The 27,271-nt window shown below is 43.5% G+C and overlaps 1 protein-coding gene and 1 pseudogene across 1 annotated transcript in view; both read right to left on the minus strand.

The window, feature by feature from the left end:
* Nucleotides 1-461: 461 nt before the first annotated feature.
* Nucleotides 462-27,271, minus strand: part of RIPOR2 (RHO family interacting cell polarization regulator 2) — a 117,097-nt gene continuing 90,287 nt past the window's right edge. Inside the window, 10 exon segments of the mRNA XM_047794766.1 lie at nucleotides 462-611; nucleotides 7,022-7,112; nucleotides 10,098-10,181; nucleotides 11,660-11,862; nucleotides 14,450-14,608; nucleotides 15,828-15,989; nucleotides 17,935-18,070; nucleotides 23,786-23,911; nucleotides 23,913-23,955; nucleotides 26,577-26,761. Of these exon segments, the coding sequence (XP_047650722.1) occupies nucleotides 511-611; nucleotides 7,022-7,112; nucleotides 10,098-10,181; nucleotides 11,660-11,862; nucleotides 14,450-14,608; nucleotides 15,828-15,989; nucleotides 17,935-18,070; nucleotides 23,786-23,911; nucleotides 23,913-23,955; nucleotides 26,577-26,761 (1,290 nt within the window). The 3' untranslated portion in view covers nucleotides 462-510.
* Nucleotides 18,077-21,101, minus strand: LOC125135084 (heterogeneous nuclear ribonucleoprotein A3-like; annotated as a pseudogene).

Here is a 27,271-nt window from a genome sequence, read left to right on the forward strand (position 1 = left end):
TTTGAAAAAAATGAAATAAAAAAAATTAACTCTTACCATGTGTCCTTTTACCAGGTTCTTCAGGCAAACTTTTATTTGAAGAAATCCTTTTATGTGCTTTGCATTTAAGATAAAATTAGGTAGCTAAGGGGGCCACTCAACCCTGAGAACACGACGGAGGAACTGCAAGGCATGTGACATCAATCAAAGTATCACGTGACTATTTCAAGCTTATAGAAGAACTTCCAAAAAAGTACAAAGATGGCTGTTTTAAAATCCCATACATACTAGATAAGGTGACTCTTACTAAGTATTGTCAGACGCTCTCAACGATGTAATCTACTGAAATGTACATAGCCCTATTCTATTGGCCAAAGGAAAAGAAGATAAGTACTGTGAAACTGGACGTTGAATTCCTTCTATAACATGGAAATTTCCAAACAACCTCCACAGGTTCCAGCTAAATCACAGCACCATCGTGGTGAACAGGGCCGTTTATTAAGACAGCTGTTGGGCAGAGTTAACTTTCAATTAAAAGGCCGTGGCAACTTCACTTGCATGACGACCTCCAACTTTAACACAGTCTCGAGGAAATTTATCCAGCTGTTCATATGCCAGCCGTCCAGCTTCTCCTGGATACAGAACAACAAAAATGAATACCCGTTGGAACTTAACTTTCTTATTCATCACTCAGAATAATAAATTAAAATAGCAGTTAAGTATGGATTCCTATATGTTGCGGATGTGAGGGGAGGAAAATCCATCTTTGGTTATTCTTAATTATGTTGCTGTCCAGGTAATATTTAGAACAACCAAGAACTTTGGAGCTAATGCCAGAGACTTTAGTCACATTCTTTTCAGAAGGGGAAACACAGTAGAAGTCCTATGGGCCTTTCACGTCAATAATTTCACATAATAGATTTATTCCTGAGAAATCATATGGATGATACTTTAAATGCATTAGGGATTTCATCACTACGGCTGGTCCTTGATTTCCGTGCATAGAACTTTTACACACTATGTATTGGGGCATCCAAATGGTCTTTCATAAAAGTCAAATTTAGGCTTTCAAACTTCAGCTAAAAAATTACTCTTTGCCATGTAAACGTGTGGTGATGCTACCTACCAGCCATCAACTAGGTCAGTTCTGTCAGCAGTACCACCTTGAATAGCCAACATATATTTGCAAATTATTTGAATATTTTATTCCATTTTTCCCATTTAAGAAAAAATGAGGAGTTCCTGTCATGGCTCAGTGGAAACAAATCTGACTAGCATCCATGAGGACTCAGGTTCAATCCCTGGCTTCACTCAGTGGGTCAAGGATCTGGCATTGCCGTGAGCTGTGGTGTAGGTTGCAGATGTGGCTTGGATCCCACGTTGCTATGCATAGCTGTAGCTCTGATTCCACCCCTAGCCTGGGAACCTCCATATGTCACAGGAGCAGCTCAAGAAAAGTCAAAAAGACAAAAAAAAAAAAAGAAAGAAAGAAAGAAAAATTCATTGAAATGTTGGAAATAATACTGATATTAGCAGATTTTATTTTATTTTATTTTATTTTATTTTTTTGTCTTTTTGCTATTTCTTGGGCCGCTCCCACGGCATATGGAGGTTCCCAGGCTAGGGGTCTAATCGGAGCTGCAGCCACTGGCCTACGCCAGAGCCACAGCAACGCGGGATCCGAGCCGCGTCTGCAACCTACACCACAGCTCACGGCAATGCCGGATCGTTAACCCACTGAGCAAGCGCAGGGACCGAACCCATGACCTCATGGTTCCTAGTCGGATTTGTTAACCACTGCACCACAACGGGAACTCCATATATTAGCAGATTTTAGAAAAGGGGTGTAATCATGGATTTTATAATACACTGTCTCTGTACTATATATGTATACTTTATTGGAAATAAAACCTTTCAATAAGCCAAAAGTCTGTTTTTTTTTTTTTTTGGTACATTTAACTTTTTCATAATACATTAGATACAAAAGTAGACATTTGCCAAAACTACTACGAGGTTTCACCTTACGCCAGCCAGAATGGCCATCATCAAAATGTCTACAAACAACAAACGCTAAAGAGGGTGTGGAGAAAAGGGAATCCTCTTATACTGTTTGTGGGAATGTAAATTGGTGAAACCACTATGAAAAACAGTATGGAGACTCCTCAGAAAACTAAAAATAGAATACCATATGACCCATCATCCCACTCCTTGGCATCTATCCAGATCCTTGGCTTAAAAAGATACACGTACCCCACTGTTCACTGTAGCACTGTACATACAATAGCCAAGACATGGAAGCAACCTAAAATGTCCATCAACAGAGGAATGGATAAAGAAGATGTGGTAATATACACAATGGGATATTACTCAGCCATAAAAAGGAATGAAATAACGGCATTTTCAGCAACATGGATGGACTCAGAAATTACCATGCTAAGTGAAGTTAGTCAGACAGTGGGACACAAACATCATATGCTATCACTTATATGTGGAATCTAAACAAAGGATATGATGAATTTATTTGCAGAACAGAAACTGACTCAGACTTTGAAAAACTTATGATTACCAAAGGGGACAGGTTGTGGTGAGGGATGGGCTGGGGGTTTGGGATGGAAACTTTCTAAACTTAGGTTGTGATGATGGTTGTACAACTATAAATATAATAAAATTCACTGAATTTTTAAAAAGTAGAGATTTGCTTGGATTTTGTTATTTCCTTTACAAAATTTTTGTTTATTTTTATTTTTTTGGCTCCCCTCAGCATATGGAGTTCTCTGGCCAGGGATCAGACCTGAGCTGCAATTGCTACCTACATGGCAATGCTGGATGCTTTAACCCATTGTGCCAGCGGGGATCGAAGCTGTGTCCTGGTGCTGCAGAGATGCCACTGATCCCTTTGTACCACAGTGGGAACTCTAAGATTTGTGCTATTTCCTCAAGCCTTGACTTTTTCAAATGCTATTTTTTCCCCTTAATTCAACAGTTTCCAACTTTTTATTACTTTGAGGGTAGAAGCTTTCATTTGAAGCAAAATATTTATGTCAAACCCCTGATATAAGACATTAACAGTAATATGGAACAGATGATCCTATCTAAAAATAACAAACGAACAAAAACCAGAAACACAGCATGGCCAAGAAGAGAAGACCTGGGGCTTCTGGGCGGGGGGAAAGGGGAAGGAAGGGGAGGGATGGGCATTTTGGGGGTTTAGGGGCTGCAAACTGTTATATCTGGAATGGATGGGCAATGAGATCCTACCGTACAGCACAGGGAAATATGTGTGATTGGGTCACTTTGCTGTACAACAGAACTTGATAAAACACTGTAAATCAACTATACTTTAATAATACTAATAAAAATGAGAGTTCCCGTCATGGCTCGGTGGAAATGAATCTGACTAGCACCCATGAGGACTCAGGTTCAATCCCTGGCTTCACTCTGTGGGTCAAGGATCTGGCATTGCCATGAGCTGAGGTGTAGGTTGCAGAAGTGGCTCAGATCTGGCGTTGCTGTGGTTGTGGTGTAGCTAGCAGCTACAGCTCCCATTTGACCCTTAGCCTGGGAACTTCCATATGTTGCGGGTGCACCCCTAAAAAGACAAAATAATAATAATAATAATAATAATAATAATAATAATAATAATAATAATAATAATGAAAAAAACCCATTAACAGCAACGCCCCTCCAGCTGATGATAGGGGGAGATGGAGAGACACAGGGACCAATTTAAGCACATTTACACCATGCTCCACACCCCTGTGGATGCCTAGGCTGACGAATGCTACTTAAAAAGCCATTAATCCCAGGCCAGGTCCTAGTTTGCTCACAGGTGGTTTTTGGGTCTCCCCCCACAAGTGTCTAAGTGACCTAGAGGGTCAGGATTCCATTGCACTGGGTCTGGCTGTCTGTGGGTGAGTTATGTAATCCTAGCAAGCCTCAACATATCCTTCTGTAAAATGGGACCAACTGTGCCTCTTCCCTGAGAGTCTTGGGAGGATTAAATGAGCTAACCCATATGCATCCCTCAAAACAATGCCTGGCAGGTGTTATCTAGTGTTATTACAGTGACACAACCAGGGCCAGGGGCTCAGGGCAGCTCACTGTTACCAACATCCAGTTTTCACTGGGTCTGGATTTACGTTGGCTCCTTTGCTAGTTCTCTAACAGCCTGTGAAGTAGGCAAGAGGAGGAGTTGGAGGAAAAAGAGCCCGAGCTTTGGGATGTCAGGCAGTGTGGTTTCACATAAGACTGAGGCCCAGCTGGGAGGCACTGGAATGGCCAGAGCCACGGGGAAAACTGCTCTGTCCAAAAGAGTGGCCACCAGCCTCATGTGGCTGTTTAAATTTAAATGCTAAACTACTCAAAATTAAATCAGACTTAAATTCATTAGTCCTAGTAGCCATGTTGAACTGCTCAGTTGACTCCTGTGAATACTTTCTGGGACAGTGCATATGGACAGCAGCCCCGTCGCTGCACAGAGGACCCACTGGACAGCTCTGGGTTAAAACCCTGAAATAATTCCATACTGGTTGGTAAACAGAGGCTGCTCTGAGCCCCTCGAATGCTCTGTGACAGCCCTTAGCCCAGCCCTTTATCACAGAATATCTTTCACCAATTCCCACTGAAAATACTATTTTCACTATATTAATTCAGTCATCTATGTGGGATAAAAATACACTCCTGTTTGTGTACTAGGGTCAAGGGAGATTCATAACCTTGAGTTCAGAGGTTCTCAAACTTTGTTGCCTATTAGAATCAACCTGGGAGGCTTTTAAAAATCCCAGTGTAGGAGTTTCCATTGTGGCTCAGTGCAAATAAATCTGACTAGCATCCATGAGTTCGCAGGTTCGATTCCTGGCCTCACTCAGTGGGTTAAGGATCTGGAGTGGCTGTGAGCTGTGGTGTAGGTCGCAGACGCGGCTTGGATCCTGCGGCTATGGCTGTGGCATAGGCCAGCAGGTGTAGCTCTGATTCAACCCCTAGCCTGGGAACTTCCATATGCCTCAGGTGCGACCCTAAAAAGATGACCAAAAAAAAAAAAAAAAAAATCCCAGTGCCAAGGTACAGCTCAGACCAACAAGAGCAGAATCAGCTGTGGGTATATTTGAGCGCTTCCCTGGTGATTCAAATGGGCGGCTAGTGTTGAGGACCATAAACTGACGGTGTGGCAGGGTGTGGGGGCTGGAGAAGCCACGTGCGTAAAGAACTAAGGTGAAGCAGGTGTGATGATCAGACGTGGGGATACTGCTGCTGCCTGTGTGGCTGAACTTCATCTTGGCACACAGCCTACAGGGCGAGCTTCCTGAGGTTACAGTGGGAAGAGCAGCATTGCTGGCTATGCTTTCCATTGTCTGCGTACCTTCGCTGTTCTTTCAGAATATGAAAGGATAAAAGAAGAGCAACCTAATACTACCCTGGACACATTTTAGGGAATTAAATAATTTGTATGCCTAAAACAAGTCACGCGGAATAACTGGGGGGTTTTTTGGCTGCATCTGTAGCATGCAGAAGTTCCCCACCTGGGGATCAAACCTGGGCCACAGCAGTCATCTAAGCTGCAGCAGTGACCGTGCCGGATCCTTAACCTGCTGAGCCACCAGGGAACTCCAGGATTAACTAGCTTATCCTTTAAACAAACATGAAGATTTCTGTGCATTGCATGATATATCCAATAGCATAATGAAACCTGTTCAAACAGTAACTGTAAGAAAGAGCACCAAACAGTGAAAATGATGGTCAGAGTGATTACGAATGCATAGGCCATGAGAGTCTCCCTCACATTATGAAGCTACTCAGAGTCAAACTAGGGCAAGAGCTTTTTTTTTCCAACTAGTATTATTGACCACATTATATCTGAAGATTTTCAGGAGCATAGTTTTTCCCACTTAAAGAGTGTGTTGTAGTAATAAAATCATTCACAGTATGATTTATATTCTGTATGCAGAGTTTAAAAGGCTCTCTCTACCCTCACAACTCCAAAAGAAAAAAAAAATAGAAAAAGAAAAGAATAAAAGTATAATATAAACTATGAGGTATGAACCTTTATAGTGTGACGTGAAGGAGAAGGGTTAGTTGTATATTCCAGAATAAAATAAAACCTTCATTTCTTTTTGAGTATGGGAGCTACAGCTGCTGGCCTACACCACAGCCACAGCAACACCACATCATTAACCCACTGAGTGAGGCCAGGGGTCGAACCCATGTCTTCATGGATCCTAGGAGGGTTTGTTACTGCTGAGCCATGACGGGAACTCCTGAAGACTTCATTTCTTTTCTTTGGTGTCAGAGCTCAGGTGGGCAATAGGCCCGCAGGGCAGTCAGGCTAACACAAGAATCTGGGGAGGCTCTATGGGGATCTATGGTCTATGGGGATCGTGGCCTTTCCTGGGGAAATGCATCACCATCCTCCAGGCAGTGCCAAGCCCAACCTACCAATCTCACCTGGATTCCTGACCATGGCTTCTGCTATATATATATTTTTTTCTTTTCTTTCTAGGGCTGCACCTGCAGCATATGGAAGTTCCCGGGCTGGAGGTTGAATTGGAGCTGTAACTGCCAGCATTGCCACAGCCACAGCAACGTGGGATCTGAGCCCAGTCTGCGACCTACACCACAGCTCATGACAACGCCAGATCCTTAACCCACTGAGCGAGGCCAGGGATCAAAACCACGTCCTCATGGATGCTAGTCAGGTTCGTAACCCACTGAGGCACAACGGGAACACCCTGGCTTCTGCTTTATAGCTTGAGTTCTATGTTCTTGATTCCAAGTAGTGCCCAAACTGAGGAACCCAGCTAGGAAGGCTCCAGAGAGTCAGCTTCACTCTTAACTTCCAGGGAGTTATAATGAGGAGTTGGGGTGAGATGGAAACTGATCACTTCCTCATACTGTGTGTGTGTGTGTGTGTGTAAGTGTGAGCAGACAACCTATAGGGGAAATATCACTAAGACAAAGCACGTGAACCTTTTCCTTTTCATTACCATTCCCTTTGAGAATGTAAGAAGTAAACAATCATGTTAAAAAAAAAAAAAACAAAACTCACCAAGAGATAAGAGAGTTTCTGAGGCCACATTTCTGATTTCTTCAGTATCCGACTGACACAGTGTCACCAGCATTTTAATGCTTTCAGTAGCCTACAAGGAAAAGAAATTATGTGTGGGATTATAAGAGACTTAGCATTTCAGAGCTGGTAGGGACTTGAGAACCCATCTTACCCAGGGCTTCTCAAACCTAGCCGAGTGTCAAGATCACTTAGGGAGCTCTTGTGAAAGTACAGATTCCTAGGTGCCATTCCAGATACACCGTATTCAAATTTCCTAGGGTGGAGCCCAGGATTTGCACTTGCAGGATCAGCGAAGTTCCTCATTTCACAGAGGACTCTAGGCCTAGAGAGGTGAAGGGACAAGCCTGCTTTTCCAGAATAGAATCCACTTCTAGTTCTTTCTTCTGCATCTCACTCCTTCCAAATGAGCTCTAATTTAAGAATTCCTAATTTTATTTTATTTTATTTTATTTTTGTCTTTTTGCCATTTCTTGGGCCACTCTCGAGGCATATGGAGGTTCCCAGGCTAGGGGTTGAATCGGAGCTGTAGCCGCCAGCCTACGCCAGAGCCACAGCAATGTGGGATCCAAGCCACATCTGCGACCTACACCACAGCCCACAGCAACGCTGGATCCTTAACACACCGAGCAAGGCCACGGATTGAACTCACAACCTCATGGTTCCTAGTTGGATTTGTTAACCACTGCACCACAACGGGAACTCCAAGAATTCCTAATTTTAGACTATATACTACAATAGAAAAGGGGAATAAAGGTCAAGGATGGGAATTATTCTATTTGTTTATTCCATAACATTTACTGAGCTCGCTGTGAACCAGGCCATTCACAGGGCCTGGGAGACTCAGCAACGAACACGACGCAGTCCTGGCCTTAAGAGTTTACAGTCTGGTGAAAAGGCAGATCATACAACAAGTAAGGTAATTATTATAATGAATGATAGGCTGAATTAGGGTGCTAAACTGTGAAATACAGCCTGCTCTAACCAGGAAAGTCTTCTGGAGGAAGTTTGGCACATGGTAGGGGTGTGTGTGTGTGTGTGTTGTTTGGGGGTGTGGAGAAGATAATAAATTCTAGGTAAGGGGAATAGCTTGTTATAGGACCCAAATCAAGGGGGGCCTTATAAGTCACATTAAAGCTTTTGGACATCATTTTAAGATCATGGAAAGCCATGTAAGAGTTTTAAGGAGGGTTTGTATTTTTTATGTTTTTTCTTTTTTGGCTGCCCCGCAGCATATGGACCGCGGCTCGGATCCCACGTTGCTGTGGCTGTGGTGTAGGCTGGCAGCTACATCTCTGTTTTGACCCCTGGCCTGGGAACCTCCATCTGCTGCAGGTATGGCCCTAAAAAGAAAAACGAACAAAAACTGCTGCTTTTCTGTAACCTTCATGGCATGTAAAGCCACAAAAACTGGTGCAGACCACTGTGTCTTAATTTACACTTACTCTATCACAGCCATCACCACTGATCTGTCCCTGTGTGTCTATTAGGAGAGCATGAAAATACACAGCAACTGGTACCGGCTTTTCTGGTCACCTAAAGGTGATGTTTTGACCAAGTTACAAGGAAGGCAAATTTCCCCAGAGCTGTTTTTCTTCACAGGTCATTAACTTTTTCTTTTGAGATGTTAAACCCTTTCTTCATGGGCCTTCAGGTCCCTGCCCTGGGTCCCCTGCACCCATCCAAGATTTTAGCAAAATTGAAGGTGTGGCCTTTTCATTCTTTTCTCCAGAATGATTGGTCTTCTATTTTGTGATTAAGGTCGGTCAAACATTAAATTTTGACTATTGAAAGGCAAACTTTTTTTTTTTTTGGTCTTTTGAGGGCTATGCCCTCTGCATATGGAAGTTCCCAGGCTAGGCCTCTAATCAGAGGTGTAGCGGCTGGCCTACCCCACAGCCACAGCAACTTGGAAACGGAGCACTGCAGCTCAAGGCAACTTCAGATCCTTAACCCACTGAGCGAGGCCAGGGATCAGACCCGCATCCTCAGGGATACTAGTCACCTCTGAGCCACAATGGCAACTCTGAAAGGCAAACTCTTTAACACTGGCAATTCTCATTCACACCTCCCTCTAACGCAAGACTGGTGAGCTGCTTAGGAAAAAAAAAAAGAGTTCTCAGGGAAGGGTCTGGGAGTTTGCTGACACATTGGCTTTTAGTACTTCACTGCCAATTTTATTTGTCCTTGCTATTTTTTTTTTCTTGTACACAGAATAATTGGCGAAATCAGCATGTCATCTCTCTTTTGAAATAAGAGATACTTTCTTTCTTTTCTTTTTTTTGTCTTTTTGCCATTTCTTGGGCTGCTCCTGCGGCATATGGAGGTTCCCAGGCTAGGGGCCTAATCAGAGCTGTAGCTGCCAGCCTACACCAGAGCCACAGCAACGCAGGATCCAAGCCGTGTCTGCAACCTCCACCACAGCCCACGGCAACGCCGGATCCTTAACCCACTGAGCAAGGGCAGGGATCGAACCCGCAACCTCATGGTTCCTAGTCAGATTCGTTAACCACTGCACCACGACGGGAACTCCAAGAGATACTTTTTTGATAGTGACCCAGAGGCACACTTATTTCTGTGGGTTATTGAAAATTGGCATTGTTACTTACATTTAGTTACTATTTAAAGACAAAAACGGAGTTTCTTTCATGGCTCGGCGGAAACAACGAATCTGACTAGCAAACATGAGGACACAGGTTTGATCTCTGGCCTTGCTCTGTGGGTTAAGGATCCCGCATTGCTGTGAGCTGTGGTGTAGGTTGCAGACGCAGCTCAGATTCTGAGTTGCTGTGGCTGTGGTGTAGGCTGGCAGCTGTAGTATGGATTCAACCCCTAGCCTGGGAGCCTCCATATGCCACGGGTGCAGCCCTAAAAAGACAAAAAAGAAAAAAAGATAAAAGGGACTCGCAAACTAATATACAGTGTAAAGGAGGGGGACATCCTGCTAAAGCAGGTTCTTCCAAATATGGAAAGAAAGCTGTTCTATGCACTTGGCTTTGTCTCAAAGCCAAAGTCTGCTCAAAGCTAACCTGCCAGGGGCTCTGCGACTGGGTCTTACCTTCAGGCTTTTCAGTGCCAGGCAAGCTGCCTTCTGGAGCTGGAGGTCAGTCTTCGTTAGCACTTCACAGTAATAGAGCAAGGCCTGAAGGAGAGGGAAGGACATCGCAAAGACGTTTTGATTTGTTTGTGGTTTTAGACGTATATACCATTTTTGCTTTCTGAGATAAACTATAGTCAAAAGGAGACATTTTGCGCTGCCTTCAGAGCAGAAAAAAAAATCTATTAAAATTCATGTTGATTAAAAGAGCTGTCTCTACTCAACTCACCTCTGATCGGAGTCACATAATATGTAGCCTCTTCTGTCTTACTCTTTCAGTGGGGTAAGGGTATTTGGCTCATAGAACAGCCTTTCGAGAGAATTCTGCTAAAAGACCAGAACTCTGTAGGAAAGAATAGTATGAAGTTCATGGTCTTGGACCAAAATGGCACTAGAATGGAATACCTTCTCAGGAACACAGCCCACCACACGCTGGCTTAGCTAATGCCTTAGAAAAGTTAAGCCAATGCTTCACAGAGTTCAAAGTTAGACCTCCCCAAGGACAAGGAGGGGCCAAGTTTGATTTTCTGGAGCTGAAGGTTGATGTGAATTGGTTTTCAGAACGATTGCTCAAGTTGCAAAAGGCTCCCAGAGGACCGAGGCCCCTGCTTGCCTGCGCCCCAAAGTGCCTGAATTGCAGCTGCTTATTATATCTGGATGACTGTTAAATTAAAGCCAAGGAGAGGTTAAACTGCCTCTTCTCTAGCAATAGGAGTGATGGCTTTTAAATTAAAAATATTCTAGCTCTTTGACCCAGGAGTTGGATGACGTAACCCCAAACTATTCATGTATTTGTGTGCACGAACACACCTACATAGGGTCACCATAATATTTTTCAGAGTTGGAAACTACATAAATGGCCATCAATAAAGAATAAAAAAAAACAGGTTATTCATGTACTGAGATGCCATTAATCCATCAAATAGAATGTTGTAGACCAATATGTTCTGACACGGTAAGAAAATAATCATGAGACATTACATTAAAAATAATCAGGAGTTCCCATTGTGGCACAGTGGAAACAAATCCGACTAGGAACCATGAGGCTTCGGGTTCGATCCTTGACCTTGCTCAGTGGGTTAAGGATCTGGCTTTGCTGTGAGCTGTGGTGTAGGTCACAGACATGGCTCAGATCCTGAGTTGCTACGGCTGTGGTGTAGGCTGGCAGCTGTAGCTCCAATCTGACCCCTAGCCTGGGAACCTCCATATGCCGCGGGTGCAGTTCTAAAAAGCAAACAAACAAACAAAACAATTACATAACATACTCATGTGATCTCATTTAAGAAATAATAATTATGTTAGTACATACACAGGAAAAATCTGAAGGAATGTACACTAAGTTAGTAGTTTTCTCTGGAGGCTAGACTTACAGGTGCTTAACTTTTTATAGTTTAAATCATTTTACAGAGTATATATAACAGAAGAAAATTATTTTTAGAAAGGAATAAATGAGAAAATATTAATAGTAAATGGCATAAAATTATACAAGCCTCTGGCTTGATGTCCATCATTCCATGCCCTACCTTTTCCCTGAAATGCTCATTTCTGGAGGCTGCTGCCAAGTAAAGCATCACAGCCTCACTAACTCCACTGTCATCCCTGGTTAAGAGCAGAGCCAGAGTCCTGAGTATTTCCTGCTGGGCCGGAAGGCTGCTGGGTGCCAGGTCACGCATGGCCTGCAGCAGTTTCTCATCTCTTAGTGATTGCAGAGTCTGAACCATGGAAACTGGAGAGTGAGAAGAAAACAGGTCACCTTCTGGCAGTAAAGTAACATGCTCATTTAAAATATATGTGAATTGCAGCACTATTCACAGTACCCAAGACATGGAAACAACCCAAATGTCCATCAACAGATGACTGGATTAGGAAGATGAGGTATATATACACAATGGAATACTACTCAGCCATAAAAAAGAACAAACTAATGCCATTTGCAGCAACATGGATGGAACTAGACAATCTCATACCAAGTGAAGTAAGTCAGAAAGAGAAAGGCAAATACCATATAATATCACTTATATCTGGAATTGAATATATGCACAAATGAACCTTTTCACACAAAACAAAATCATGGACTTAGAGAATAGACTTGTGGTTGCCAAGGGGGAGGGGAAGGGAGTGGGGTGGATTAGGAGCTTGGGGTTCATAGATGCAAACCATTGCCTTTGGAATGGATTAGCAATGAGATCCTGCTGTGTAGCACTGGGAACTATGTCTAGTCCCTTATGATGGAGCATGATAATGTATGTAAAAAGAATGTATACAGGTATGTGTAACTGGGTCACCATGCTGCACGATAGGAAAAAAAAATGTATGGGGGAAATAACAATTAAAAAAAAAAGAAGACATTAGAAAGTAAAACACTGCATTATAAATATATATATATTTATATATATATGTGAGACTCGGGAGTTCCCTTTGTGGCTCAGCAGTTAATGAACCTGACGAGGATCCAGGAAGATGAGGGTTTGATCCCTGGCCTCACCCAGTGGGTTGGGGATCCGGCGTTTGCCTATATATATCACACACACACACACACACATGCATATATAAGTGAGACTCAAGAATATACACAATAATAGACGCAAGGATATATGAAAAATTAGCATGTGAGAAAGTGATGTTTTCCAACTAGTGAGAAAAGGCCAGATTATTCCAATAACTATATTAAGGCAAATGGCCAATCACATGAGAAAAATTGGAGGATTTCCACCTCATAATGGCTATTAAAGTAACTTAGAGATGAATTAAATAGATGTAAAAATAATAGTGAAGAAAATACAAGTAAACACTTTTTTACAGTGTTCCTTATAGAGCAAACTCCATTGCCCCCTGTCTTTCAGTCATATCTGCCTGGCAAAATCCTGACCCTGAGTGACCCCCGACTTGACCTTCTCTCTGTCTGCACTCAGGCAACTGACCCTGATGGAAAAATCCAGTTGGTTGGAATATGAGGACAATACAGTAAAAAAATAGGATTCTGAGTCCCATCTGGACACATTGACCATGTTTCATGCACTCTAATCCCTAACTAGATATCCAGCATGGGCATCCATTAGCCACAAAAACATTAGAATAAGAGTGTATCTGGGAGTGTATCCGGGGAGTGTATCTGCCATGGCATGGGTTCCAGCTATGGCTCAGATTCAATCCTTGGCTAGGGAACTTCCATATGCTGTGGGTGTGGCCAAAAAAAAAGGAAAAAAAAAAGGGTGTGTGTGTGTCTGGTCAGTACAGATGGGAAAATGCAACCTACAACATTAAACCTAAAATTCACATTCTATTGATAGAGTCACATCTTCTACATGTGAATGACCACAATTATTTTTGCTTTAATTTCCTATTTCTCCTGTTGTGGATGTTCTGCTAATTTCACTGTTTTATAAATAAATACCCAAGTCTTGAGATAGTATTATGTATAACAGCTAAACAAATAATAGAGAACAATCTAAACATTCAACAATAATCAAACACATTGGTATGCATCCAAATGCAGAGACATTATAAAACTAAAAAAATGTTTCAAAGAATTAATAACATGGAATATATTGTCAAGTTAAAAAACCAGGATAATCAGCCCTGGCTCACTGCCGAGGGGCTTACTAATGTTAAAAGTCCAGAAGCAGAGTTCCCGTCATGGCGCAGCAGAAACGAATCCAACTAGGAACCATGAGGTTGCAGGTTCTATCTCTGGCCTCACTCAGTGGATTAAAGATCCGGTGTTGCTGTGAGCTGTGGTGTAGGCCTTCAGCTGTAGCTCCGATTCAACCCCTAGCCTGGGAGCTTCCATGTGCCTTGGGTGCGGCCCTAACCGCCCCCCCAAACAAACAAACAAACAAACAAACAAGTCCAAAAACCATTTAAAAGGCAAATCTTAGTGGGGGGAAATCATAGGAGTTTGAAATGAACATATACACACTACTGTATATAAAGTAGATAAGTAACAAAGACCTACTATAGAGCACAGGGAACACTACTCAACACTCTGTAAAAACCTATTTGGGAAAAGAATCTGAAAAAGAATGGGTATATGTATAGCTGAATCACTTTGCTGGACACCTGAAACTGACCCAGCATTATAAATCAACTATACTCCAAAATAAAATTTAAAATTAAATTAAAAATTAAAATTTAAAAAATTAAATTTAAAAAATAAAAAATAAAAAAAGAAACACACACACACACCAAGAGTAAATCTTAGGGCAGCTCTTGACTTGGGAAAAAAATGACCATCACTAGAAACTATGACTAGAAAGAGCAGTGATCACTCCAAACTGAGTTCCCACACAATGTGACCGAAGAACCTGTCCCACCTTGCTTGGCCAGTTGGTTCAAGTAACTCTCCAGGTCACTCACGCCGTGGCTGGTAAAGTAACTGTAATACTGGAAAACAGTGATGACTTCGGAGGAGAGGCTGGAGGTAAGCAGGGGTTCAGCCCGGTCCAGGATTTGGGACACCAGGGTTCGAAACACTATTTGGAAGGGGAAGATAGGAAGCAGCTTTTAAGAAACATGATCAATCATTCATTCGTTCCCTCATTTATCTGTCTTTCTACCCTGGTACATAGGAGTGAAGTCTGCAAAGTGAAATCAGTGTTCAGACAGATGATTTCTGCACATCTGTACACCTGTGTCACTGTCACCTGGATCAAGATACAGAGCTCTGCTAGGACCCCAGAAGGTTTTCTTGTACCCTTTCCTGGTCTATAGCCACCCACAGGTAACTAATAAACTAATAATAAGACTTCTATCCATGTATTAGCTTCTTCTTCTTTTTTTTTTAGGGCTGTACCTGCAGCATATGGAAGTTCCCAGGTCAGGGGTTGAATCAGAGCTGCAGCTACTGGCCTACACCACAGCCATAGCAACGCGCTATCTGAGCTGTGTCTGTGACCTAAACCAGAGCTCACGGCAATGCCGGATCCTTAACCCACTAATTGAGGACAGGGATTGAACCTGCATCCTCATGGATACTAGGCAGGTTAGTTACCGATGAGCCATAATGGGAACTCCCTCAGTGTATCAGCTTTATCTGTTCTTGAACTTCATATAAATGGAATTATACTAGTATACACTTCTTGGTATCCAGTTCCTTTTACTCAACAAAATATATGTTAGATTCATCCAAATTATTGCTTGTAGCAGTAATTTATTCAAAAAACTGCTGTGTAATACCCTATTACATGACTCTATTACAATTTATCATTTCTCTCGTTGATGGGCATTTGAGTTGTTTGCAATTTTTGGCCCTTGTGAATAAAACTGCTATGAACTTTCTTACATATGTCCTTTTTAAAATGAGCACAAGCATGTATTTCTCTTGACATATTTACGAGGGGAACTGCTGGATCACAGGGTGGGAGTACACATATTAAGTTTTCAGAGAAACCGCCAGTTTTTCCAAAGTGTTTACACCATCTGACACTCCTCTATTGGTGACATTTTTATGAAAAAATGATACATGCTTCCATACCAATAAAAACATATAGTGCTTTTCAAAGTCACTGCTGATACTCTGAAAACGTTCAGCATCTTTCTTGCCTTCAGCTTTACTGACTGGATGATGTTTTCTCTGGAAGGGAAGCCTTTTCTCAAGGCTAGCTGCAGGGCACATGGCAAGGGAACCCCACCAGCGCCCACTCTCAAACCCTATGACGACCGAAGTGCTCCCTTGCCCCTGCAGTCCTGTACCTGGGTCTGCGAGTCCCGGATAGTCTCTGTTGACAGTTCTGGCAAAGCTGGCCTCCAGTTGCTTAATCACTCTGTCGGCTGAACTGTGGTAGACCCCAATTGGGCTGCAGCACTTGGTCCAGAAGGACAGCAAAGGCAGCTTCTTGTGAAATTCTGGTATGGCTGGAAAAGAAGAACAACCCCCACCATCCCACGACACACGTTTTGAAAGAAATAGATGAAGAGATGGGTGGAGATGGGGCCAGAATCACCAGATCACCAGAGGTCTTTTTTTTTTTTTTGTCTTCTTAGGGCCACACCTGTGGCATATGGAGGTTCCCAGGCTAAAGGTCGAATTGGAGCTGTAGCCGTTGGCCTATGCCACAGCCACAGCCACCCACGGGGGATCCGAGCCACATCTGCGACCTATACCACAGCTCACAGCAATGCCGGATTCTTTTTGTGTGTGTGTGTGTGTGTCTTTTTAGGGCTACACTTGAGGCACATGGAGGTTCCCAGGCTGTGGTCCAATCAGAGCTGCAGTTGCCAGCCTAGCCACAGTCACAGCAATGCCAGATCCCAGTCGTGTTTGTAACCTACACCACAGCTCACAGAAACGCTGGATCCTTAACCCACTGAGAAGGCCAGGGATCGAACCCGTGTCCTCAGGGATGCTAGTCGAGTTCCTTAACCACTGAGCCACGACGGGAACTCCAAGACTGTTTTTTAATTGGAACGACAGGATTCCTCTGTGGTTGGCAAGTGGTCCAGAGGGCAAAGAGGTTGAGATGAGGAATTCATCCAGCTTGGGCAGCAAAGAAAAAGCATAAAAGCAAAGCTGTTTGCTTTAGGTGATAGAAAACAGCAGCTTTACCCTTGGGAGGAGTTCAATTACCTCCTCTCCTGAAACTTAACAGCACAGGAATGTACAGGATCAGAGAACCAACCCTTAGGAGCTTTTTCTGAAGAGAGTAGAACAAAGCCATGGGTGACTGAAGGAGTTTTTTTTATCCTGCCCAGGTGGTTCTAAGGCTGAAATGACTGCAGAGCCATGTGCTACAGTCAGCATTGCGCTTGTGTGGTTGTGATCATGCCAAGGGGTCTGGGGGATGGGAGTGTACTGCCCCTTCCCCCCCCCCCTCGCCCCCCCGCCTCCCCGCAGAGACCTGCCAAGGTCGCCTGCTCCTGGGAGCACTGGAAGCAGGAAGCAGGAAGCAGAAATGTATAGAGAGAACCTACAGGGAGTTTGATGTTTAATCAGAGATAACTCAGAAGATCCTAGTTTTCCACGATTTCCACCATATGATGTGAAAAAAGACACAAATTCCTGTTTTTGTTGTTGTTGTTGTTGTTTTTTAGGGCTGCACCCGCAGCATATGGAGGTTCCCAGGCTAGGGGTCGAATCGGAGCTGCAGCCACTGACCTACATCTCAGCTACAACAACACAGGATCCGAGCTGCATCTGCGACCTACATCACAGCTCATGGCAACTTAATCCTTAACCCACTGAACAAGGCCAGAAATGGAACCTGAGTCCTAGTGGATACTAGTCAGGTTCGTTACTGCTGAGCCATGATGGGAACTCCACAAATTCCTATTTTTAGGAAAGAGCCCTGTAGTCAGATCACACATACTCAAAGGCATCTTGCCTGTGTCAAGTTCTCCAGACAAGACCCTCTGAACCAGGGACTCTCCTGAGTTCAGAGGGTCTTGTGTGGCTCCTTTCCCAGTAAGGTTTGGGAGCCTCTGACCATCAACCACTAAGGGAGCTGGGTCAGTGACCTCCACAGCCCAAGAATGGTCCTGGTCATGTGTCCCCATGTGGAACCACACCAGCAGAAAAAGTGTGCAACTCTGCCTGGGAGGTAGATGGGGGGTCCTGTGTATACGCTAGAGCCTGCCTTTTGGAGGTGGAGACCCCGATAGAAAAAGCTGGGTGTCTGCTGGTTTGACTCCGAAGGCTGGAGTGTGAACAAGACGGCACTTGTGCTGAGACATTCCTCTATCCCAGGGCCTGCGAACGCTTTCCTGCTGCCCTAACAACACAATAGTAAGAGATGCAGGAAAGGAGCAGGCTGGTGGCTGTGGTGTTTCCAAGGACAGCGGTGTCATCTGCAGGTGCTCTTACCTTCGATGACAGAGCTGATGTTCCCTATGTTCTCATCACTGACGGCCGAGAGTTTCTCCACCACTTGTATTTGCCTGGAAAGCTTCTCCAAGAGGTTTCTGGCCACAAAGGGGGTTTTGCTTGAGAAAACGATTTGCTGATAAAACAAACAAAACCACTGTGTCAATTACATTGTTGTCAATGGGGCTTTCCCCACCCAACCTCATCCTCCTGAATGAAGTGGGGGTGTCGCATAAACTCAGAGGTGTTTCTGTTCCGTTTGATAACATTCCGCATTCCACGCCGGTTACAACATCTGATGAAACCAGACATGTTTTTGCTGCTTTCAACTTTTGTATGCCCGTGTAAATTCCCGAAATTTTCTCACTAGTTTAGCTGCAAGATAATTATAAAGCTGCCTTTCTTCTATGCACTGTCAGTCTATAAATCCTCTTTGAAACTGGAAGGGCATATTTAGGTTGCCCATTGGTGTGGAAGCAGAAAAAAGATTTATTTTATGAGTGTAGAGATTTTTCACAGCATGGATTTATTTCCTTGCTTTTCAAGCCAAAAATTAAGAGCCTGTTGTAGAATAGTCATAATTACAATCAAAGCTATCTCATCATAGTTTCTTTTTTTGAATTTTGAGTTTTTTTCATTTGAAGGTAAATCTTAATGCTATTAAATTCATAAATATGCTAATTTAAATACCCAATTCTATTACCTAAAACACACATTGCAAACACACAAATATCTATTCTCTCCACATGTCAGAGCCCACTCATTTCATGGTTTGGAAATGGGGAGAATAGATTCCCCGCAAACTGCAAGTCAGCTGGTGTTTCTTTACACTTAACTTTAGGAAAATTCATACAAAATAGTAATTAACAATGATCTTCTTGTTAACTCACAAGGAAACACCTTCAAAACTGCATTTCGTTAGAGTTTCTGTACTAAAATGTAGAAAAACTGAGCTACACAAATATTGAAAAGTTAAAAATTCCTTAATTTTTCATTGCTGGTACCACTACCACAATTTACAGGGCAATATACCTGATGGAATGAAAAGAGAAAGACAAAGCTACAACAGATAAAAGACCTCAGGAATGTACATTTAATTGACACTACATTGCATTAATCAATAGCTGCACTTTTTGCAAACTGTGGCTTTGACAGTCCTGACCAAGAAGTGTTTCCTGTTTAAGCTGCCGTCACTTTTCTGACTATGGATCATCATTCCTTTGTGGCCGATTTTTACAGTTCCTCTAATGCATTTGCGACGACTCTTTCAAAGTAACCTGCAGCTTTCTTGACAACTCCTCATGCTCTCTCCTGCTAAGAACCGTAACCCTTTTCTGCTGAGTTTTTAGAACCATCTGCTACCATATCCACCACTTCTACCACCCGTTCCGTAACCACCACCATAGGGACTGCCAGAGCTTCTTCCACCAAAACCTCCCCCTTCCATGGGTCTATAATTTGATTGTTGTTGTCCACTATAATTTCCAAAATCATGATAGTTCCCAAGGCCACCATAGTTGCCACCTCCAAAATTTCCTCCTTCATTGTAACCATCATATCCTCCACCATCGCCACCATATCTCCCACCTTGGTTTCCATATCCTGGTCCACCACCACCACAGCCTCCTCTACTACCATAACCAGGACCACCACCACAGTTGCCACCATCACCTCCAAATCCATTATATCCACCATCACCTCCTCCATAACTACCCCTGCTGCCACCACCTCCACCACCATAACCTCCTCTTCCACCAAAGTTTCCACCATGGCCAAAGTTGCCTTTATCACCTCCAAAGTTTCCTCCACGACCCGCAAAGTTGCCAGATCCCCCTCCATGACCTCTCTGTGATCCGGCAGATTGCATTTCTTGTTCAGAACGGGCCTTTTGTCACTTCACAATTATGCCCATTTATAGTGTGGTATTTCTGAACGACAATTTTATCAACTGTATCATGATCATCAAAAGTTACAAAACCAAATCCTCTCCTTTTCCCACTCTGCCTGTCTTCCATAACTTCTATGGTTCCAATTTTGCCATACTTTTCAAAGCAGTCTCTCAAATTGTATTTTTCTGTATCTTCTTTAATACCACCAACAAAGATTTTCTTCACTGTTGATGGGCACCGGGCTTTACAGAATCCTGTCTAGAAACATCTCTCCTTGGTTCCACTATATGCCCATCAGCCTGTGTGGTCGAGCACACATTGCTGTAGCCACCTCTTCAACACAAGAGTAAGTCACAAAACCAAATCCCCTGGAACATTTTGTTTGGGGGTCTCTCATCCACCACACAATCTGTAAGTGTGGCCCCATTTCTCAAAATGCTCTCTTAAAACTATCATCTGTAGTTTCAAAGCTCAGGCCACCAAAAAACCGTTTTCTCAATTGCTCTGGTTCCCTCCTCCCCCGGCGGCAGCAGTGACAGCCAGAATCCAGCTGGGGGCGACTAGGCATCAGTTTTACCTCTATTTTGAGACCAGACTCATCTCTTCCAAGTCGAGTTCCTCATCATAGTTAACGAGTGCTAATTACGTTAATAAGTGGGTCTGAGACTTAATATGTGTATCAGCTCAAGGTATTGTGCACACCCACCCAACGAGGTGGGCATTATGGATTTTCCATTTTCCTGATGAGGAAACTGAGACACAGAGAGGTTAAAGTAACCTGCCAAAGGGTACAAAATATCAAGTGATCTCACTTGCGTGCAGGTCACAAGAATAAAGATGGGCCTGAGAGGGGGAAGGACAGAAGTCAGTTGCTGCCTGAAAGTTCTAGTCCTTTCTGTGTCTCTGAGACAGCTGGCCCTGTCACACGGCAGGGCTGCAGGATGCAGACCTGTACCACCAGCCTGTGTGGTCTGAAGCATTTGGATGCTAGAGCAAAGAGAATTTTTCGAATTCAAAAGTCAAGTGCAACAATTATGTACTAATGCCTTTCATGTAAATAAACACAGTAGAATAGATCTGCTTTATTTAAACATGATCAGAGCTAGGACGATGCTCTTGGAATGCCCATTTTTATGTCTTTGCAATTCTATACCAAATGAATAAGTAAACTTGCTGATTCAGGAGTGGGCATAAGTTAGAAATGAATCTTCTCATCCTTACTCCTTTATTCTATATCTTTTTGGGGGGTTGTTTTCTTTTAGGGGCACACCTGCGGCATATGGAAGTTGTGGGACTTCAAGGCCTCTCCAAGGAGATAAAACTCAAAGCCTCTGGCTGAGATAAAAATGACCAGACCCAGAGTTCCCATCGTGGCTCAGCAGAAATAAACCTGACTAGCATCCATGAGGATGCAGGTTTGATCCCTGGCCTTGCTCAGTGAGTTAAGGATCAAGCCTTGCCGTGAGCTGTGGTATAGGTCGCAGATGTGGCACAGATCCGGTGTTGATGTGGTTGTGGCATAGGCCGGAGGCTACAGCTTCTGATTCAACACTTAGCCTGGGAACCTCCATATGCAGGTGCAGCCCTAAAAAAAGACATCCCCCCAAAAAAAATTGAACAGACCCTTATTGCCCCTCCCCTCCCACTACAGTTATTACAGAGTTCTCAAGCCCTTCCTTTAACAACCTGTCCTACTCCTTCCTGCCCCTACTAGGAAAGTTATTTGGCCCTTCCTCACCCTGCCCCTATCCAAACAGCAAGTGTATCCTAAGACCTCTCTTCTCTCCTTTTCTGGGCTGTAAAAACAGACTCAACCACATGCTCCAGGCTGGCTGTCCCTGATCATCAGGAAGTTGTCCCATTGCGCTAGCAGCATCTTTTACATCAATAAATTCCTCTTTCTTTTCACCCCTCTATGCTGGAAAATTCTTTTCCATCTGCAAGCATGGACCATGACAGAAGTTCCCAGGTCAGGGGGTTGAATGGGAGCTGCAGCTGCCAGGCTAAGCCACAGCCACAGCAACTTGGGATCCGAGCCACATCTGGGACCTAGAGCTTATGGCAATGCCAGCTCCTTAACCCACTGAGTGAGGCCAGGGGTCGAACCCACATCCTCACAGACAATATATTGGGTTCTTAACCTGCTGAGCCACAATGGGAACTCCTATTCCACATCTTTATACCAACCTGTTTTGTTTTTCTTTTCTTTTTAAATTTTAAAGATCTAATCAGTTTAATAAAATTTAATAAAATGATTCACTAATTGGGCAGCATCCCGCCGACCACACAGAGAGGAACTCACTCTTCTTGTTTTTTTAGTGCTGATTTTCTTCACAGAAGAGCTGAAACATTGCATTGCCTAACAATGCAATGGCCTTACTATAGGGAGAACCATTGCACTGACTAACTGCAGGCCAACTAATCTTTGAGAGAAAACGCTTATCCTCTCATGGAAGAGAATTCTCTTACGTCTCATAAAACAAGACTTTAAAAGGTGAATGGGGAGTTTTCTCAGCAAAGTCTCAGGCTCACTGAGGACAAAGAGCTGTGAAAACCAGCTTTTTCCAATGCTTGGTGAATAGAGAAAAAGCTTTAAGTCAACAACAACCCTTGCTCAATCGGGTGAAAAAATTGGGTAAAAAAAAAAAAAATTGCATCTTCTGCCAGGTTGCCTGTCAGTGCCTGGCTTGTAAATTCAACACTCAATAGAAGAGCTATGCTGGGGTGTTGGCCAACTGAGCGCAAGAGTCTAATTGCCAACCAGGTTCCTATACAGCACATGAGGTGGCTGAGGCTGCTCTGAGGTTCTCTATTCATGGAGGAGAAGCAGATTCTCTTCCACATCTCATCATAAAATGTGTCCTTGAAGAAGCAACATTAGCCACCTCTGGCCTCCCTGGGGTCCTTCCTCCTCACCCTACCTCTCTTCCCACTGGCCATGTGCTCTTTGTGTTAAGATTCCCTCCCCTTTTGGCACGCTTCCTGCCTGGCCCATCTTCCTGAAACCATCACACACAGGCTTTCCTACAAGCCCAGGCAAACAGGGAGAAGAACAAGATTGGGAGGCTACAAGCCTCAGGGGCAAGGAGGTAGCATTCAAGTAGATGCTTGGGGGAAAATGCTTTGTTCAAGACAGCTGATCCCTGCTGCAACAAAAGAACTGCAAAATAGTTGCTCCAAGGGGGCATCTTAAGAGGTAAAGAGCCTGAAATGAGAAGAAAAATACGCCCCCTGGTGTCCCAGAATGAAAGCGAACTGGTGAGGATTCTTCCTGGTTGCTAATAAGGACTTAAGAACTGGGAAACTGTGGTTCTATCCTCAGCATTTTCCTTTAGCTGTCTAAGCGGTGGCAAACCAACTCGAGTGACAGTTCATAGTCATATATGTACAGTAATACTGGCTTTCAAAGTCCAAATGTAAACGGCAAATTCGTTTTTACTTTTCTTAACCACATTATGCTCACCTGTTATCAATGATTTGAAAGTGAGAGCTCACTATACGTCACCTACTTACTACCTTTTAAGGGTCTGGAGATCTAGGTTTTAAGATAGAAACTCCAGGGTTGAGAGAGGATGGCCATGTCTTGCAGAGTTTTGAGTTGGGTCAAATCAAAGCAGGGTGGTTCTCTTATTCCCCGAATTCTCAATTTCCTGGGAAAACGAAAAAAAAAAAAAAAAAAAAAACAACCAAACCAGAAGCACCCATTCTTGGTGCACGAACAATCTGGGCTCTAAGGAGTTCCTGCTGTGGCACTGTGGGTTAAGAATCTGACTGCAGTGACTCGGGTTGCTGTGGAGGTTCAGGTTCAATCCCCGGCCTGGTGAAGTGGATTAAAGGAACCTGTTGTTGTCACAGCTGTGGCTGGGGTCGAGACTGAGGCTTGGATCCCATCCCTGGCCCAGGAGCTTCCATATTTAAAACAAACAAACACAAACACAAACCAGTGCAGTCACCATTCCTACCTGGACCAGTTGGGTGCAGTACTGCAGGTGCCTGACGATGGTGAGGTCCAGGCTCTCATTCCCTGTGGTCAGTGGCAGAGGGCTTCCTGCCACGCTCGTCCCGACTCCGGTGTCCTCAGTCAGGGCTTTCGCTGAGATGCCCCCTGGCTTCTGGGTGTACTGATCTGTAACTGTTGAAGCAGGAAGGCGAGTGAAACGTTAGCTGTTTCTTTCTGCGTGGAAACCACAAGCCAACTCATCATGGCTCGAGGAAGGCCCCCACAGCACCCATTGGAAAGAGAAATTGTGTTTGTCTACCTGAAAAAAATCAAGATACCTTTCAAAAACTACTTCTTAATTCAGCCTGGTCACCAAGGAGTCTCATATTAAAAAGATCCTGCAAACAGATCACTCCCAGAGTTCTCTGTTTGCTTCTCAAGTACGAGTTACCATTTGTAAAGACCTCTCACCAAGAAGCCTTTTAAAACGTGCCCTCATTTTGTGGCACTTTCTTGCTCTGTTGACGGGGTGATTAGCCAGATTTTCTAGGATTAAACTGTCCTCTGTATCTGTGGTTTCCCAAGAGCAATGCCAGTAAGAAATCAGTCAAGGCTTTTTCCTGGCCTTGGATCAATTGCTACTTGAAGAAAAGGAGAAAGACAAGCCGCTAGGAAGAAACATGATGTTCTCCTCTGGACAAAAGCTAAAAGGGGCATTTGAACCTTTAGCGGCATCACTTGGGGCTGCTTTGCATGCTTGGTTTAAACCCCACTGTTCAACTGTCTAAACTTGTATCATGATGGGCACTTGAGTTTAAAAGCAAATCTGTTGCATCTGTTATCTACATTTGTCCTTTTAAAAAAATTTCTTTTTATTTTTTTGGCTGTCCTTGCAGCATGCAGAAATTCCTGGGCCAGAGGTCGATCCGTGCCATAGCAGTGGCCAGAGCCACAGCAGTGACAATGCCAGATCCTTAACCCCTGTGCCACAAGGAAACTCCCTAATTTTATTCTTAAAATGTATCTGTGCAGGCGGGAGAGGAGAAAGGGACAGTCTCATTTCATATATAGAAGGAATGACCAGCAGAGACATTAACCAGACATTCACACAGCTAGGCAGTTTTTGGCTGCTAGTTTCATGTTCCCCAGTCTCCACAATTTAAAAAGATCATGAACCAGAGTTTAGGAGCCTTGGGTGCCTTACTCTCATTCACATTTGCCTTCAAAGGGAAAATATTCAGCTTGCATTCTACTGGTGGTCAGCACATATTTAAAATACACACACGATTTTCACAAATTTCATAGCGATGTTCTGTAAAATTTACAAAGGCTATGATGCTTTTGTTTTTAAAACACTTCTTATAGCAAGAAGGAAAAAGCTTAGCCTGATCTTAATCTATCATGGAGTAGCTTAAGACACAAGTACACAGAAAGACGTTTGGTTTAAGAAGCATTTTACAAATTCAATCAAGTTGGAAAAATCTCAGTGGGGAATGTAGAAGGATAATTTAAACATTATATTCATTTCAGAAACTCTCTTTGCCACACCACCAGTTTGCTCAAGGGATGAATTCTATTTCTCACTTTTCCTTTTGCTGGTTGCATTTTGGCAGAAGAAATCCTCCAGGAATAACAAAACCCCACAATCTTTTTAAAAAAATTTTTTTAGGGCCACACTCACTGCATAAGGAGGTTCCTAGGCTTAGGGGTCCAATTGGAACTGTAGCCACCAGCCTAAACCACAGCTCACGGCAATGCTGGATCCTTAACCCCACTGGGCGAGGTCAGGGATCGAACCCGAGTCCTCATGGATGCTAGTCAGGTTCGTTAACTACTGAGCCATGACAGGAACTCCAAAACCCCAAAATCTTAACGCTACCCACAAAGAGGCTCAGGATCTGGGAAGGCTGAACAACCACAGCTCGTTGTAACTTGAAAACCTGGGAATGCAACGTGTCAGAAGGAAAGCTGGATGGAAATCCACACTTTTCCTTTGCGAACGTGTTTGTGTATTTCTTTGCAGCAATTGATGGAACTGAGTATGTTCACCGTGCTTACAGAATGGACGCCATATGCTGGAGTGTTTAGAGAAACATGTGATTAGAGAAACATGTGATTTTGGTACAAAAGCCTAATGGAGAAAGTGACAATATTTCACCTTATCCTCTTTTCCCACTGCCCCGTGCCATCACCACTCTAGAGAAGGCTACATTCTCCACCCCTGCAGATCCAGGGGCAGTTATCAGTTATCAGTCATCCCTTCCTACAGTCTAAGGGGAATATGTGTCACAGGGCTTAAACCTGGCTTTGACATAGGTACTGATGAGCTAATCTGCTGCAAGGACCCAATGGCTAAAGGAAAGGAGAGCTAAGGGGTGGGAAAAGCAAAGTTTAATAAAAGGAAGAAATTAGAAAAAAAGATTCAAATCAAGGAGAGCCAGGTCCAAACTGATCATCCAGTAAGTGTTCTCCAGAAACACAGCATGTCTAGTTAATTTGGAATTAACTACCCTGGGGTCCTTTGGAGTCACTGAACCCTGCAAGATGTATGTGTACACATATAAATGTACACACACACTCACACAAAAATCTCCCCTTTGTTTACAAGGAAGAAAATCAATTAACTTTCCCTTAAGACAAAAGAGGTAACGATATTTAAAAGTTGTACTGGATAATAAAAAGAAGCTGTAAGCCAATGCACAGAGGGGGTTTTAACTTCCTCGAGATGTGTAGCAGGACCATTGGTGGCAACAAAGACCTGCTGTACCAGCTATGACCGTAGAAATAGAAGCATTTGCTAACTTCAGACTTACCTGTGTTTCTCAGTCTCAGTGTCTGAAAATACTGAGTCAGCACCTCCTCCAACATTACAAACCTCCTCACCATCCTCCTCCTCCTCGTCAAAGTCAGAGGTGTTCAGGAAATCAAAGCTTTCTAAAGCACTTTCAACTGTAAGACTTAAACTGGAAGACCTGCTTCGGCTTACTGCGGGCTTGCACTGCAAAGGCAGAAGGTACCAAGGAGAACATCAACATATTCGGAAGGAGAAGCACAACAAACAGACACCCAATGGGAGAGGCGACACTTTCTTTTTTTTCAAGCTTTTTATTTGGTTTGTCGGCATTAAAAAAAAATGCATGGAAAATCTTCATATAAAAAAAGGTACAACTGTGGGTAAAAATGACACAATATCTGGGATTTGTTCCAAAATAATCCAGAGGGAAGGAAGCAGGGAGGAGAACGGTCAAGAGTGATCATGAGTTGAACTCTGTGGAAGCTGGGGGCTGGGCACCTTGGGGTCCATGTTCTGTTTCTTTCTACTTTTGTTTGAAATATTTATAATAAAAGGTTTTTTAAAAGATTACAATCAGAAAGCCTTGGGAAAAAGAACTGCCATACCCTCTTTGCCTAGTGCTCAACCCCAAATAAAATCCAACTGGCAGACAAATCTAGAGTCCTGGAGTCAAGGTCAACTACGAACCAATCTCTAATTCCAACGTCTTCAGTG

The sequence above is a fragment of the Phacochoerus africanus genome, chromosome 9, assembly GCF_016906955.1.
Source record: "Phacochoerus africanus isolate WHEZ1 chromosome 9, ROS_Pafr_v1, whole genome shotgun sequence".
In the NCBI taxonomy this organism is placed as follows: domain Eukaryota; kingdom Metazoa; phylum Chordata; class Mammalia; order Artiodactyla; family Suidae; genus Phacochoerus; species Phacochoerus africanus.